Here is a 17943-nt window from a genome sequence, read left to right as displayed (position 1 = left end):
ATTCAGAGGCCAGCAGGAATTGGTAGGCCCTCTTGGAGAGAGCTTTCGAGGTCTCCGAGTTAAGGTCCCAGCATCAGTCACATCTGTGTTTAGCTAATGTTTAAACTTGTGACTTGCCCTTTTCAGTTCACACTGTCCCACCTGTACGATTTCTTTCTCTGTTCACCAAGTGCTGTGCTCCTGCGGGTGACTGAGCTACTGCCCGTTTGCTAAGACAGATAGTGTAGGATGTCTCATTAAGCAGTGGGAAGATGTAGAGATTTGGGAATTAGGCTTTTTAAGTGACTAATGTGGATAGTAAAATAAGTTTTTGTTTTTCTTGGTTACATCGAATTACCTGATTTAGCTGTTTATAATAATCAAATAATCCACTGGGTAGTCCAGCTCGGGCTCCAACTCAGATCCAATGGTCCCTCTACATGGCAAGAAGAGCTTAGCTGTGGGTTGAGAGTCAAATTCAGGCAGTACCAGATCCCAGCTGGGTGACCTGTGAGCAAGTTTCTTAATCTGTGTAAAACAAGAGTTTCCCCTCTGGTAAAAAGGGGAAAAAGGGACTTCCCTGGTGGCCCATTTGTTAAGAGTCTGCGCTTCCATTGCAGGGGGCACGGGTTCCATCCCTGGTTTGGGGAGCTAAGATCCCGCATGCAATGCGGTGTGGCCGAAAAAAAAAAAAAAGGAAAATAGTAGGATCTATGGTAGGTTACATGAGACAATGCATGTAAAACATCTTGCAGAGTCCTGCTTGGCAAGTACTTAATAAATAGGACTAGTCCCAGTTTGAGCTTTATATGGCTTGGTGACTGTGGTCTACGTGTGTACTTTTTAATTTGTTTTCACACTACGCAGTTGACAAAGAAATGGCAATTGCCCAAATAGCTCATTAATTTTATGCTTATAGACAGCTAAACTAGACAATTTAGATCACTAAATGGATCCCTAGCCAGTTTGAATATTTGCATAGCTTCAGTTATTCAGACAGTTGCCTACATGGATTGATTGATCGATTTATCTGGACCACTGAGACCCAATCCTAATTACAACATGAATTTTTTTTTCTTTTTTTGCGGTACGCGGGCATCTCACTGTTGTGGCCTCTCCCGCTGCGGAGCACAGGCTCTGGACGCGCAGGCTCAGCGGCCACGGCTCACGGGCCAAGCCGCTCCGCGGCATCTGGGATCTTCCCGGACCGGGACACGAACCCGTGTCCCCTGCGTCGGCAGGCGGACTCTCAACCACTGCGCCACCAGGGAAGCCCTACAAAATGAATTTTTAATACTATTCTCACTATGAATCTTTTCTTTATGTAATGATAAAAATGTGTTGAATATGATGAGCTTATCACTACTGATCCGCTTTAAAAACTATGATAATGATCAAAGTATTTTTTTTTTCTTTTTGAAGGAGGAGAGGTGGGGTTTGCAACGAGTCAATTTTGTCTCCTATGAAAGACACTATTAAAATCTTTCCATCCTGATTTTGACATAACAAAGCTCCATTATTTTGATGGAAGAAATAGATAACTGGTACTTGGCCCAAATTCACAGTATGGGACCCAGTAGTGTAGGAAACTCCCATCACAGGTATACCTCCACCAAAACTTAAAAAAAAAAAATCTCAGAATTTAAAATGTATTTTCATAGTTAGTGATCCCTTTCTTTTAAGTAGGAAACATCCTTTTGAAGTCTGTGATAGTCTGTTCTCTTGAAATAATGCTTTTATTGGACTTGACTATATAAATATTTATGTTGCTGTGTGTGTATACTTCGTGTTATTTCATCAGTTACTTTTTTGCCATCAGAACAACAAAAAATGTTTCCCAGGTACTGACGATACGGTTGAGTTGAGAAATAATTTTACTTCTTGGTTCAGACCATGTCATCAGGTCCCAGTTTCTCTTGCTCCATCCCAGTTTAAGCTCTATTCTCAGGGTTTTTTTTTTTTTTTTTTTTTGCGGTGAGCGGGCCTCTCACTGTTGCGGCCTCTCCCGCTGCGGAGCACAGGCTCAGCGGCCATGGCTCACGGGCCCAGCCGTTCCGTGGCATGTGGGATCGTCCCGGACCGGGGCACGAACCCACGTCCCCTGCATCGGCAGGCGGACCCCCAACCACTGCGCCACCAGGGAAGCCCTGACTGGTGTCTTTAAAAGAAGAGGAGGTTAGGACACAGGCATGTACAGAGGGAGGACCACGTGAAGACTCAGGTAGGAGACAGCCGTCCACAAGCCAAGGAGAGAGACCTCACAAGAAACCAACCCTACTGACACCTTGATCTCGGATTTCTAGCCTCTAGGACTGTGAGAAAATACATTTCTGTTGTTGAAGCCGCCCGATCTGATGGCATTTGTTACGGCAGCCCTTGCAAACGAATACACTGGGAGACATAAATTAAAATGATTGAAAGAACAACCTGTATTAACACGAAAAAAGAATCAAGTACTGAAGCATTCTGGTTTCGCCCAGGCCCCCTCCACGCGGCCTACTGCACCCTGTGCACAAGTGCCTGTGAGCACTCATACACTGCCGAACACTCATACACTGCCGAACACTCATACACTGCCTGCCGAGCCCCTTTGTTATCAGCTTGTGAATTCCTGGCTCTTCCTAAAAGCCATTATCTGCTGTCAGTGGAAGCGGAGCTTTCAGGATTCCCAGCAAATGGAAGAGAGACCGGGAGGATTTATGGTGTCATTGCAGGAACACAAATTCTCCTTTCACACAGACTGACACCATAAATGGATACGTATAAATCAGAGCAAGAGTGGAAAAAAGACCTAGTTTTCCCGTTCTGAAGAGCACAGGCACCGGGGCTAGGCCTGATGTTTAACGCGTGATTTACGCGGGGAGGAAGGAAGCTTTGTGTGCATTCGGCGCGGGGAAGCCATTGCAGACACTGATTGAGGACCTCGTGTGACAGGGCAGCAGCCGTCCCGGGCGCTGGAGACGAGAGGGCTGATAAGGATTCCTGTGCTCCGGTGGGTGCACAACTATTATTTTGACTTTCCTTTTCTGGAACCAACGCATTTCTCCCTCCCCCGGGCCTTTGCCCTCCCTCATTTTCTGGGGGCTGGTGAATTCTTTTCCACCTAGAGCAGTAGGTCCCTCTTCTTGAAGGCTTCCATGAGACACCCCCCTCTGCCCCTGCAGTCTACCCTTCCTTCCTTCCTTCCTCCTTTCCTCCCTCCCTCTTTTCTTTCGTTCCTTCCATCCTTCCTTCCTCCCTCCCTCCCTTCCTCCCATCCTTCCTTCCTTTTTTCCTCCCTCCCTTCCTTCCTTCCTTTCCCTCCCCATTAGCACGGTGTGATTAGAGCAGTAATATCCTTATCCCACTGTGTTGTCACCATTGTTTGCTCAGTTTTAACTCAACTAATGAACAGTCACTATGTGCCGAGCACTTTACGCGGCGTATCCCGGCCACCACCATCACCCCCAGTTTACCGATCAACAGTCTGAGGTTTACTGAGGTTAAGTTTCTTGCCTGGGATTTCTCAGTTCTGGAGCTTGACCTTGGTTTGGCTCCAAAAGGTGTGATTTTATTCTCTGTACAAATCTGTGTGATTGGCGTTCTCCTACACAATGTGCAGATGAAGACCAAGGAGCATCTCTTCATTCCTTTCTTCATTCACCAGGCTTTTTTGTTGAGTTCTCTGTCTCAGGCAGACAGCGTGCTGGGTCCTGTGCTCAGAGAGTGAGTGACTTGGTCAAAGTCATGGAACCAGGACTGCCTGTCTAACCCTGGCCACTCTCCACGTCTGCCTGTGGAACACTGGAAGTGTGCCTGGTCTGAACTGAGATGTGTCGTGAGTGTAAAATCCACATCAGATGTCAGAGACTTAGTATGAAAAGAAAGCGTAAAACAGCTTGTTAAGAATTATTCACAATATGGAAACAAATTAAATATCTGTTGGATGGGTGGGCAAAGAAAGTGTGGCATATATACAATAGAATATTATGTAATCATGAGAAAGAAGAAAATCCTGCCATTTGTGACAATATGGATAAACTTGGAGCACATTATGCTAAGTAAAATAAACCAAACACAGAAAAATATTGCATGATCTCACTTATATGGAATCTTGGAAAATCAAACCCATGGAAGCAAAGAGTAGAAAGGTGTTTATCAAAGGAGGGGGTCACAGGCAGCTATTGCTTAAAGAATAAGGAGCTTCGGTTTTGCAAGATGAAAAGAGTTCTGGAGATGAGTGGTGGTGCACAACAATAGGAATGTACTTGATGCCACTGAATGGTATACTTAATACTGCTTGATTTAAACTACAATGAGGAATCACCTCACACTGGTCAGAATGGCCATCATCAAAAAATCTACAAACAATAAATGCTGGAGAGGGTGTGGAGAAAAGGGAAGCCTCTTGCACTGTTGGTGGGAATGTAGATTGATACAGCCACTATGGAGAACAGTATGGAGGTTCCTTAAAAATGAAAAATAGAACTACCATACGACCCAGCAATCCCACTACTGGGCATATACCCTGAGGAAACCATAATTCAAAAAGAGTCATGTACCATAATGTTCATTGCAGCTCTATTTACAGTAGCCAGGACATGGAAGCAACCTAAGTGTCCATCGACAGATGAATGGATAAAGAAGACGTGGCACATATATACAATGGAATATTACTCAGCCATAAAAAGAAACGAAATTGAGTTATTTGTAGTGAGGTGGATGGACCTAGAGTCTGTCATACAGAGTGAAGTTAGAAAGAGAAAAACAAATACCGTATGCTAACACATATATATGGGATCTAAAAAAAAAAGTGGTTCTGAAGAACCTAAGGGCAGGACAGGAGTAAAGACGCAGATGTAGAGAATGGACTTGAGGACATGGGGAGGGGGAAGGGTAAGCTGGGACAAAGTGAGAGAGTGGCATGGACGTATATACACTACCAAATGTAAAATGCACAGCTGGTGGGAAGCAGCCACATAGCACAGGGAGATCAGCTCGGTGCTTTGTGACCACCTAGAGGGGTGGGATAGGGGTGGTGGCAGGGGGATGCAAGAGGGAGGGGATATGGGGATATATGTATACCTATAGCTGATTCACTTTGCTATACAGCAGAAACTAACACAACACTGTAAAGCAATTATACTCCAATAAAGATGTTAAAAAAAATAATGCTTGATTTTATATTAGGTGTCTTTTATCAAAATAAAAAAAATAATAAAGAAAAACAAAAACTGCATGACTATATGTCTCACTATGACTATTATGTGAAACCATTTAAAGAATGAAAACGTCATTTGGCTGACAGCAGTCGGGCTAAATGAAAGTTGATAGAATGTAAGCTAGTCAAAATTTTGCTCGAAAAAATATATATATATGCAGAGGGGGAGGTAAGGGGGCGTGGTGGCTTGTACCAGATCATGAAGGATTTTTAATTTCTCCTCAAGGGATCGAGTTTCTCTTAAAAGTTTCTGAGCACAGAAGATGCTCATAACCATCCTTAGAAAGAAGCCTCTGATGCCTCTGTGTAGAGAAGGGAGAAGGTGGAGACCTGAGGGGGCCCTTAGGAGGCTGGGCCAGCAGCAGTGGGGGTGGCGAGGAAGGAAACTTCCAGAAGAGACCTGGTGACTGGTTGCCGCGGGAATTGGGGGCTGGGAGAAGGGGAGGGAGTCAAGTGCTCAGCCAATAGGTGGGGATGATGATGGCCTCAGTGAGGGGAGCACAGAGAGCGATTCACTCAGAGGAGGAGCGTGGCGGGTATGATCTTGGAGAGGCTGTGATGGGAGGGTTGGATGCCGGCTGTCCGTGTGGGTGTCCCAGGGAGTTGCTGTTCCCAGCCAGTTGGCAGTGATGGCTGGCGAGGGGTAGTCAAGCCTAACCATCCCATTATCTTTTGGATTCCACGGATCGATTTGCTTCTAGATGATGTGATTGGTGGCTTCCTCCATATTGGCCCCGAGTTACATTCTGGCTCATTAAAAAGTGGGGCGGAGTTAGAATTGGAGCAGGAAGAGGCTCCTGGGGGGATCGGAGTTGAAGAGTATTTGAGACAAATGGACATTCAGTTTTTTAACCAATATATTTATCGATTTAATATATTTGGTGCTTTCGGAGCCAGGCACTGTGGGGAATACCAAGGTGAATTTCCCATGGTCTCAAAAAACTCGTAATCTGTTACTGAGCTGGGGCTTTTTGACCCTTTTCCAAAACCAAGGAGAAATGATTCTAGCACTACCTGTTTTAATTCGTCATTTAATTCTCATCTCCCCATAGGATTCATGAGCTTTGGTGAATTCCAACTGGGCAGGGAATTGGGGGTTGCTTTTATCCTTGTGGATAATAAATACATTCTGATGACAAATGAGGCATGCATATTCTAACTAAGTAGGTGGGCTTTTGATAAGAATTCCAACAACTGCACAACTACTGCCCTTTGTGGGCAGCCTGGCCGGTCTACATAGCTCTCTCAAAGTTCTGTGCTTTGCATTTTTCCTCCTTGCAGGAACCAGTTTCTGGTTTCCCACCCACAGGATGTTTCTAGGGTGTCAGGACGTGATTTGCTTTCTGAATCGGAGCTGGAGTCAGGGCGCAGAGAACCCCGGTGATGGTGGCTTCAGAACTTCCCAGGGTGGGTGTGGGAGGGTCTCCCAGCCCTGCATTGCGAGCTGGATTCTGCTCACATCTGCCCAGCCCTGAGTTCTGCTCTCATCACCAAGATCAGCCCTAATGAGCTCTGTTGTTTAAACTGGAGAAAGAAACTTTTCCCCCCTCACTTCCACAAAGACAGCCAGCGGGGAGCCAGGGGTCAGAGCTGTTGTGCTCTGTGACATAAATAGCAGCAATTAATGGGCCCTCATAAAAGAGCGACTTGTGTGTGCTGTCCAGCATCATTTCTCTGTGAACTGGAGCTACCCTGAAATTAATTATAAAGCCAGCAGAGGATATTTTCTGCTTTCTGTTAAGTAAGTACCCTCCGCACAGGCACACTCTCTACTCCAATGCATTTACACATATACTGTTTCTACGGGAAAAAGGCGTGAAACCAATTTATTTTCAAATCTTCCCACTGTGTCACGCTAATCACCACAGTTTTCAGCCCTTTTACACCGAATTCAGGCTTGGGCTAGAGCCTCAGAGTCCTCAGTCCCTGGCTGTTTTCTTCATGGCTTTTGGGATGTCCCCTCCAGCTCACCCCTGCTCAACTCACTTCAGCCAGCCTGGTGACCTAGATATTATTGTTGTAATGAGGTCTACAGAGCAAGCCATCCTATCATCACTGATAACTTTCATGAAGATTCTGTATTAGTCTGCTCAGGCTGCCCTAACAAAATACCACAGCTAGGTAGCTTAAACAACAAATTTATTGTCTCACAGTTCTGGAGGCTGGAAGTCCAAGATCAAGGTGTCAGCAGGTTAGATTTCTCTTGAGGCCTCTCTCCTCGGCTTCCAGATGGCCATCTTCTTGCTGTGTCCTCGCATGGCTTTTTCTCTCTGTGAGTGGATCCCTGGTGTCTCTTCCTCTTCTTACAAGGACACCAGTCTTATTGGATCAGGGCCCCACCCTTATGTCCTCATTTAAGCTTAATTACCTCTGTAAAGAGCCATCTCCAAGTAGTCACATTGCGGGTTGGGTCTTTCAACATATGAATTTGAGGGGAGACACAATTTGGTCCATAACAGGTTCTGATATAGTTAATAGAATCTTTTTCTTCCAACTGCACTTGCATTCATTCATTCATTCAAGGAATATTTATTGAGTGTTGTCTATGAGCCAGAGACTATTCTGGTTGCTGAAAACATGACAGCAAAGGAGACAAAGAACTGTTTCTTCCCTTCTAGAGCTGCCATGGGTCAGGCAGATTCCACACTCAGTCGATGAGTTCTATAGCATTTAAGAGGTGATGAACACTATGGGGACAAATAGACTGGATTGAGGGGATGGTGAGTGCCAGGTGGGTGTGGCTGTAAATAGGTGGGTCACAGGAGCCTCTCTGAGCGGTGACATCTCGGCAAGGCTTGGAGGTGAGGGAGAGAGTGTGTGGCCAGGGGGGGAATACACCTGTCACATTCGTGGAACTACAGGAAGGCCCGCAAGTGAGCAGAGGGAATGAGAGGAGATGGGAGGGAGATGGGTGTCCAGGCGCTGTCAGGACTTTAGCTCTTTCTCTGGGAGAAACGGGGATTCTGGGTGCTTTTGGGTGGTCCTTGCTTTGGGGGAACTTTCCTGCCCCTCTAGATTAGCTGTCCTAGAGAAGGTGACAGATGGTTCAGACAAGTTTAGGAGGGAGAAATGGTACGTGGCAGGGGCACAGGCCAGAATAAGATGTTGGGGTAGGAGGGACTTAGCAGGCACGAGGGGGAAGAATGAGGCTGCTTCTGTGGTGGACACCAGGTCCCTAGATGGCACACTTCACCGCTGGTCATGGGTGTCCTCTCCAGCACCCCTTCTCCTTGGTGACTTCTCCCAGCTCTCAGCCAGACTCTCAGGAAGTAAGCAACTGCTTTCTGCAGCCGGATGGCTGGGCAGCTCCAGTCCGCACGTGGTGAGCAGGGGACCACAATCCACCGCCTTTAGCTTAGCAGGGATTCTGAATTTCTCTGTCTGCTCTGGCTCACCCAGAGAGGGTCACCAAGGATACTGTTTGTTCCATGTCATCTAATCTATTTTCTAGCATGGGCATTTAGGGTACATCGTCTGGCTTCTATCCGGAATCCACAAAGCTCACATGTAAGTGGGAAGGACCGGAGCCATCCATCCATCTTCCCTCTCCCCTGCCCTCCCTCTCTCCCTTCCTCTCTCTTTAACTGTTGGCTGTGTCATTGGTCCAGTACACGTTACTTGAGCTTCCTCTCTGTTCCTGACACTGCTCGGCACAGGTCGTGGAAGGGTGAGCACTGTTTGAAGTGACAACGGGGCTTGGGGTTCTGGAAGAGTGTTCTACAAAAAGGATGAGGCTCGAAGGGTGATCAGCAGGGCTGATCCCCAAATCTGGGAGAATTTGATGCTGTGAAGGAGGAATGTCCTATTGGAGCCCAGGGGAAAACCAGAATAGAGTAAGGGGATTATGAGTGTTGCCATGGGGGCGGAGGTGGAGGGCGTGGGTGCAGCTCTAATTAGGCTGGTTAGGGAAGCCTCTGACGAGGTGACATCTCTCAAAAGGGGAAGGGTGTGTTTCCGCATCACAATCACGCACGGGCTGAAACCACGTCCACAGGTGGCATCACATTTTATAATCTTAATGGTTGAAGGGAAGACTTTTGGTCTGCCTGTGTTGTAGCTTAGGAGGGGGAGGGCTCGAGTGGCCAGCTTACCCAGGGCAGGCATAGAGATTACCCCCAGCTCACCATCCTGACCCGCTGTAGCAGACTGCTGGGACCTTTTGTTCTTTTTTTTTTTTCTCTTTCTCTCACGTACTTGCCCTAAATGAGCCAAGCACAGTGTGGAAGCCAGGAACACAAAAGTGAGGAGGCTGGGCAAGTCCTGCCTTCCTGGAAATGACCGTTAAGAGTGTGTGTGGTGGGTGTGACAGCTAGGGAACTGCAGGGTGGCCGAGCCAGTCTGGGATGGAAAAGCAAACTGTATTCTGAGGTTGGAGAGAGGAGTGGGAGTTGGGAGTTGGCCTGACCGAGACAGCCCTGTGTGGGAGGGAATTTCAGGCAGTGGTGGGCAGGGTTGGCAGACATCTGGGCGGGAGAGGGAGGTGATGCAGCAAACAGCGGATGGAATGGGGGAAGAGAGGGGGTGGGGAGGTCTTAGGAGGTGGAGGTGACAGGTCCTGGTGATTAATTAGGTGGGGGACTAGGGGCGCGCTGGGTGGAGGAAGATGCACAGTTGGGGTACAAGGACACCTGTGGAGGGAGGTGCTTCAGGCTGAGCTGGGGAGCCCCAGGGAGGATCCGCGGGAAGTGATGCGTTTGGAGAGCCAGTGGACCACCCAAACGGGAGGTGTCCACGGGGCCGTCAGAGCTCGGGGAAGAGGCGTCAGCAGGATGGAGGTGTTGGGACTGGTCAGCATGTGGACGGCCGTAGGAGTCCTGGCAGTGGAGGAGATGGACTGTACATCCCTAATGTGAGGAAGGATGGGGCCTGGGGCAGAACCTGGGCAAGACTGGGCTGCGAGGAAAAGCAGGAGACAAGGAGGGAGAGTGACCTTGTGGACTGGGTGGTCGGGAGGCACCGGGGACCCTGACGAGGGGGAGTGATGGGGATGGAAGCTGGGTGGCAGGGGCTTCCTGGCTTCTCTTGCTGCGCAAAACATGCAAATCCTAACAGTGGACACTTATCGAGGGCTTCCAGAAATGTTCCCGGTGCGCACCATCCTTCCTGGGTTTCCTCATTTATATCCCCAGCATCTCTACGAGATAGGTACTATTATCCCCCCTCCGTCTTTTATAACAGCGAGGAGACTAAGTTCCAAGCTACCGGGTGGCAGAGGCAGGCTTTGAAGTCAAGGCACCCAACCTTGGAATCTGTATGTCTGGCTGCTGTGCCGTTCCATCCTCTGAACTGCCGGGGTGTGGAAAACTGGGGGAGGGCAGGAAAGGAACTATCAGATCTGACCCCAGTCCTTGGAGAATGGACGCTAGCCCTTGGTTCTTACAGTTACACTCTTCTGCATAGTAGAATTGTACGATGCTCGGGTGGTCCATTAGTCTGCTCGGGTGGCCATAACAAAAGACCACAGACTGGATGGCTTAAGTGACAGACATTTATTTTCTCACAGTCGCGGAGGCAGGAAGTCCAAGATCAACGTGCCAGTAGGGTTACTTACCTAGTGAGGCTTCTCTCCTTGGTTTGTAGATGGCCGTCCTCTAGCTGTGCCCTCACATGTCCTTTCCTCTGTGCATGTGTGGAGAGAGAGATCTCTGGTATCTCTTCCTTTTCTCATTAGATGAGGTCCCCACCCTTATGACCTCATTTAACCTTTTTTACCTCCTAAAAGCCCTATCTCCACATATAGTTACATTAGGGATTAAGGCTTCAACATGTGAATTTGGGGGCGGGGTGTGTGGGCGGAGACAGTTCAGCCCATGACAGATGGTCTTCTTAAACCACTATAAAAAATCTGAATTATGGACACAAATGGGCCTGAAGATCCATATCTCTCTCATGGTGTACTCTTGGCATGTAGAACAGTGTCACGTATATTTTAGGTGGTTAATAAATGTTTGCTGAAGACGAAAAGATTCACTTGAGTTTAACATACAGTATTTATTAAGAAACCAAGATGTTCTGGAAAGGAAGCTCTTTTTGGCTAATTTCCATGTAAAAAGAAAATCCTGCTGATGAGAGCCTCCTATTCCCTGTGCATTCTGATTATTTAAAACATCATGGTATAAAATTGCTTTAATTAAAAGAAAGGCTGAACTTACACAGCATACATTGTATAATGGGTAAAACATATATGTATATTTCTGTGATATTAAAGAGTAGTTTCTTTGATCAGTGTTTCCCTCCCTCTCTGTTGTATGGAAGATCCATCCATTTTGCATCTGCCTCTTCATTTTGGAGACTGGCTATGTGAACAATCCTCGATGTGTTTCAGAGGAATGAATTTTAAAGGCAGTGCAACGGTGATCCAGGATGAAGGGATGAATTTTAAATCCTGTTAACTCTGATCCTACGTAGACAGTCTCAACTAAGTCAATATTTAAAGAAGATGAGAGACTAGACTGATATTAAACCTCCTCCTTGGGATTTAAAAGCAGCTCTATTCCAGAGAGTTCGAAACACTGAAATGAGGTTCAGGCTTCTTTTTCTTTTTTAAAATATGCTAAAGCGACAGGTCAAGGCTGAACTAAGCTTAAATGCTTTTCACCCTCTACAGGTTGCCTCAGTGAAAGTAAAATGATAATGATGATAAGAATGTCAATTTAAGGCGCTCTTACTATGTGCCGACATTGTACTGAGTGCTTTACGTACTTTATCTTAGGTACCAATTGGTTTGTGGGAGTGTGTGCCGTGACTGCAGCCACGTGCTTTTGTGCATCCCGCATTCTAAGTACAGTCTATGTTGGAATTTTTCTCCTAATACGTCACAGGGGCCATCAAGCATGAATACCTTTCAGCAGCTGGCGCCTCTCCTGGAGAATTGGGATTCACGTGCTTCGGTCCCTCCTCCTTCCCGTGTGGGAGGGAGCCGTGCTTCCCATCCCTGCAGAGCACTCTGCCACCTCTTCCTTTCCTCCCTCAGGATCCTTCCTTGCAGTCACCCCTTCTTTCCTGTATCTTCTATTTCACTACCCCATAGCTGCCCTCTCCTCATCTTAGATCTACTCACTCTTTTTTTTTTTTTTTTCTTGGCCTTGGAGGATTTCCTTTTCTTTCGTATGAGCTTAGTCATTTAAAAGTTTGCTGATTTTATCCATCATTGATAGGTAGTTTTTTGGCGGGACCCTGGGGGGTGGGGTTGGGTGGGAGTTGCCATACTGTGAGAAGTGCAACTTCTTTTCTTTGGTGGCGTTCGGTCTTCGTTGCTGCGCGCGGGCTTTCTCCAGTTGCGGCGAGCCGGGGCTACGCTTCATTGCGGTGCGCGGGCTTCTCACTCTGGAGGCTTCTCTTGCTGCGGAGCACGGGCTCTAGGTGCGCAGGCTTCAGTAGTTGTGGCACGCGGGCTCGGTAGCTTTGGCTCACGGGCTCTAGAGCACAGGCTCAGTAGTTGTGGTGCACGGGCTTAGTTGCTCTGAGGCATGTGGGAACTTCCTGCACCAGGGCTCGAACCCGTGTCCGCTGCATTGGCAGGCGGATCCTTAACCACTACACCACCAGGGAAGTCACAGAAGTGCAACTTCTTAACAAGAAGTTGATGAGTGATCAGTTTCAGCTGTGGTATACTGGCGCTGTGTTAATCTCTCTCTAGTAAGTTCCTAGCACCTTAAGACTTTGCTACTTACTCGGAAATATGGGGACAATCTTTGAAAACGGCTTCCTCTGTAAAATTTCAGGAGGCTTTGCAACTTGGATCCGTCGAAGGGTTGGAGTCTTCGTTTTATTGACCTTTCACAGCAAAAGTTCCTGTCCCAATGTGCTCAGGATGCAACTCAGAAACTCCCCTGACACCCTCCCCTCCCCTCCCTCCCACACTGGAGGACCAGCTTGGGAGTTCCAATGCGGTCCGGGGACTTGGGGCCTCAGTCAGTCTGTGCAGACTTAATTTTACACTTTAAAACTCCCCTGACTAAAGCAGTTTATCTTTTCAGCTAGAGACCCACCACCCCCTGGGCCCCCCCCCCCCCCACCCGGGTAGAGTTAGTGCCTGTAAATCTCTGATTACTGTCAAATTAAATTAGATGCCTCCCTTTGCTGATCATTGATCACTGCCTTTTCCTTAACTTCCAGTTCAGTTTTTCCCTCTTCAGTTGTTACAGATGAAGTTGATTAAATGGTTTTGTGTAATCAAGAACGGATTCCATTTTCAGTATTATCAATGCAGAGCTTATAAGTTTAAGGTCGCTTACAAGTAAGGGTGTTTAAAAATAGAGAGGGAGCTTTATGGAAAACTTTCTCCAGGTGAGGCTGCCTAAGGGTTCAGGGTTTTCACTGAGGGACTCTCAGAAACAGTAGAACTTGGGAACCAAGATGGCAAATGATGGTGGAACAGACACCTGGTGTGTTAGTTTCCTGCTGTAATGCCTTATCACCAACTTGGTGGCTTAAAACAACAGAAATTCATTCTCTCACAGTTCTGGAAGCCAGAAGTCCAAAATCGATTTCATTGGGCCAAAATCAAGGTGTCGACAGGGCTATGCTCCCTCTGATGGCTCTAGGGGGATCCGTCCTTTGCCTCTCCCAGCTTCTGGTGGCTGCATTATTCCTTGGCTTGTGGCTCATCCCTGCCATCTCTGCCCCGTTCGCCACTTCTCTGTGTATTCGTGTGAAATCTCCCACTGCCTCTATTTTATAAGGACACTTGTGATGACATTTAGGGCCCATCCAGATAATCTAGGTTAATCTCATCTCAACATCCTTCACTTTTTCCAAATAAGGTCACTTTCACATGGTCCACAGATGGGGCCTTAATGTCTTTGGGTGGCCATTATATAACCTACTCCAGGCAATTAAAGAGCTAAATAAATTATCCTAATAATAATTGTGTGCTCTGTTAAGAAAGGCAGATCGTTTTACTGCTGGGTTTTCAGACTGCTTATTCAGAGTACATTTGAGGATTTCACTGCCAAAGGGTGTAATTTTTAAAACACTGCAACGTAGACTCGAGCAAAGACAGAATCTAATTGTACTTTCCAGCATTCTTCTTTCTCTCCACCTCCACAAGATAATGGATATATATTTGTATGTATATATATGTATAGGTATGTGTTATACATATATACACACAAATGAGTACAGTTTTTAAAGCTTTTAGTTTCATACGTACTGGACTCGTAGGCCAAACTACAGCCCACTTCTGTGGGCTGACAGCACCAGCCTCTCATGCCAGGGACAGTACAGGCCCCCAGCTTGTCTGGTCCAATGGCTGATTGTCCCTTCTTAGTCATATCTTTGGTTTAAGGGCCTGAAAATCTCCATTAATACGGGTGAAGGTGGTCCAAAGATACACACTTCTGGTTATAAGTCCTGAGGATGTAATGCACAGCCTGGTGACTGCAGTTAACAATACTGTATTGTATATTTGAAAGTTGCTAATACCGAAGATCTTGATAGTTGTCATTACACACACACACAGATTTGTAACTGTGGTGATGGATGTTAACTGAACTTACTGTGGTGACCATTTCCCAATATATACATATACCAAATCCTTATGTTGTACACCTAAAACGAATACAGTGTTACAGGTCAATTATATCGCAATTAAAAAAAAATTAAAAAAGACTGTTCCCCAGAAAAGATAATAGCTTAAACTGTTACAGCTATTTTTGCTTCAATGGTTAAAAAAAAAAAGGTTCACTGATTTGCTCGGTTAGTGACCTGTTGTTCACTCACTGTTTATAAAGTGCTGTGTGTGGTGAGCGGGGAGCAGTCCCTGTTTTAAGGGAGGGGTGGGAGCTTTAAATGGTATCACAGACAGTGGGTGTGGTGAGAGCGTAAGGAAGGAGGGTTGAAGAGACTTCCAGGAAGGGAGGTGGGCCTGGAGTTAGCGTCTGCAGGACCAGGCGGATTTGAAGGGGTGGAGTGGGCTTGTGAGTGCAAGCTTGGAGAGTAGCAGAACGTGTGGTCTGGGCAGCGAGGAGACCTGCCCCGGGGAACTGGGAGTCGGGGCTGGACAGTGGCGGGGCTGATGGGGAGGGAGCTTCAGGGCTGGGCTGAGGCTGTGGACCTTGCTCTGTGGGCAGCAGGGAGCCGCCGAAGAGCTTTAAGCAAGAAATCAGAGTTCCAGACCCACTGATTTCGAGTATGAATTCAAGGGGCCAGGATGAGCATCGAGAAAAAGAGGGAGCATGCTGATGTCATGGCCAGGCTAGTGGTGGATAGACTTTTACTTTATTTTATTACAAACTTCTGTCAAGAAAATAACGTTTGAGCCCCTTGCTGCAAACATGTATCTATCTATCTATCTATCTATCATCTATCAATCATTTGCTGGTTGATCTATATCACACCTCTGCACATTGAGTGCATTATGAAGCTGTTAAAAAATATAATTACAAAAAAGGAAATAAATAGAAATGGAAGGTCCACTGTTTTTGTCCTGCAGCCCAGTGGCTTGGTAGCCTTGTATGAGAACATCCCTTGGGTTGCTGGAATCTCACGTAGAGACAATGCGTCTGGGCGCTGTGAAGCAAGGTCCTAAATGAACCCGACCTGGCATGGGAACAGAGAGGAAGGGAAAGTGAGGAAGGCAGTTAGCAGAAGTCATCGACCTGATGTCCCTGGCTGGTCACATTAGAGAGGAGCGAAGACATAGTAAGAAAAGAGGAGGGCCAAACGGTGGTGTGCTTTAAGGCCAGGTGAGTGGATTGGTGACAGCCGTTGAAGGAAGGGAGAGTGGGGAAGGGTGCAGACTTGGGCAGAAGGGACAGTCTTCCCTTCCCCTCCCTCATGCCATCGTTACTTCCATTCTCCTGTCCCTCCCTCCCCCCTTCCCTCCCTTTATACAAAGCTGGAGGGTCCACACATGTGACATGTTGACTCTGGGGGAAGTGACCCAGGAGGGGCATCCAGTGGGCAGTTGAGATACCTCTCTGGACCTGGGGCCAAGAGATAACCTGTACAGTGATTCACCATTGGACAGAGGTGGCCTGGCCTGAGGTCCTGGTACAGGGCAGAGAAAGGGTTGGGAGGAAGGGCAGGGGTGCCACATCACTGGGCGTTGCATCCCCCAGCTCCCTAAACACGCCCTAGAACTGAAGATGGGGCAGATTTGGTCGTTTCAGAAATGGAGTCATGGGGGGACCCAACTTGGAGGGATGGTGGCGAGGCCGGAGAGGGAGCGGGGAGGGGCCCTTTGCTGGGGGAGAACTTGGTGCCTCGCCCTGCGGAGAACCCAGTTCACGCCGACTCTTCAGGGAGGCTTCCGGACCACCGTTGGAGTTTGCTTGAGTAAATTTCATTCTCTTCCTTCACAATTGAATCTTTTGATCTTCGCTGATGTTACATCTTTCTTTTCTCCCTTGATGCTATTTCAGATAAAGTTTTTCTCCTGGTGCAGACGGGTAGCTATGTATTTTCCTAGGGTTTTGTGAATAGTCAGGGAATAAACTTTGCCTGCAGTGCCTGACAACAGCCATATTCTTGGTGTCTCCTTAGGTGGCCATAAAAGTCATCGACAAGAAGAGAGCCAAAAAAGACACCTATGTCACCAAAAACCTTCGGCGAGAGGGGCAGATCCAGCAGATGATCCGCCACCCTAACATTACCCAGCTCCTTGATATCTTAGAGACAGAAAACAGCTACTACCTGGTCATGGAGCTGTGTCCTGGGGGCAACCTGATGCACAAGATATATGAGAAGAAGCGGCTGGAGGAATCCGAAGCTCGCAGATACATCAGGCAGCTCATCTCTGCGGTGGAACACCTGCACCGGGCTGGGGTGGTCCACAGGTAAGGGCCACGCCATGATGCTGATCGCCAGTTCTGTGCTGAGTGGATGGCACTGTGCTTCAGCGTGCTCCAAGCAAGGCTGAATCCTTGCAGCATGTTTTACAATTCTTCTGCAGTTTTGTTTCATGGACTTGTTTTGTGAGTTGGGTTAATGCTAACATGGGCTTAAAAGAATAATGTTTGAAGCCAGAGTTGCCTGGGTTTGCATCCTGGCTCTCTCCTTTAATTGTTGTGTGCCCCTGGGCTAGTTAGTTAACCTCTCTGAACCTCAGTTTCTTCTTCTGTAAAATGGGAATATTCATGATACTTATCTCGTGGTTGGTATAAGGGGAAATGAGTTAATATACAGAAAGAGGGACTTCCCTGGTGGTCCAGTGGTTAAAACTCCACTCTCCCAGTGGAGGGGGGCTGGGTTCGATCCCTGGTCGGGGAACTAGATCCTGCATGCCGCACGGCATGGCCAAAAAAAAAAAAAAAAAAATTAAAGAAACACTATATATATACGGAAAGAGCTTGGAACAGCGTTTGGTACATAGTAAGGGGCATGTTTAGTGTTGGCGGCTCTCATTATTATTATTTGCAAAGTAATGAGAACAGTTGTTCAGGTGCCTGAAAGAAGCATCAATGTTAAGATGGCGTGAGATTGTTTTTCAGCAAGTGATGGTGCTTTCATCGTATTTGCTTTACATATGGTAGTTGCTTAATAGCTGTTTCATTCAATGGAATTGAATCACCACGTGAAGTGTGAACTTGCCCTTGAAAGTTAGGCATGTTCTCCATAAGCCAAACCAACGTTGCAAATAATTATGAAAATCAAACTTTTTTTTTTAAACAGCCTGTTCCTTCCTGAGGAGGAGCTTTGCAAGCAAACTGAGCGGAAACAGGACTCTTAGCAGTGTTGCCGTTGGTGGTGGGTGCTGACTTTTAGTGCTAGACTAAATAAGGTCAATACGATACAATAAAATAAAAAAATGAGTGCCCTCT

The 17943-nt window shown here is 47.1% G+C and overlaps 1 protein-coding gene across 1 annotated transcript in view; it reads left to right on the top strand.

The window, feature by feature from the left end:
• The window catches only part of HUNK (hormonally up-regulated Neu-associated kinase), a 111344-nt gene that overhangs the window by 29189 nt on the left and 64212 nt on the right, over positions 1–17943 (top strand). Inside the window, 1 exon segment of the mRNA XM_007447419.1 lies at positions 16667–16959. Within this exon segment, the coding sequence (XP_007447481.1) occupies positions 16667–16959 (293 nt within the window).

This window comes from Lipotes vexillifer, unplaced genomic scaffold (genome assembly GCF_000442215.2).
Source record: "Lipotes vexillifer unplaced genomic scaffold, Lipotes_vexillifer_v1.1 scaffold689, whole genome shotgun sequence".
NCBI lineage: Eukaryota > Metazoa > Chordata > Mammalia > Artiodactyla > Lipotidae > Lipotes > Lipotes vexillifer.
The sequence above is the reverse complement of the archived record's forward strand: the minus strand, read 5'-3'. Positions and strand labels throughout refer to the sequence as shown.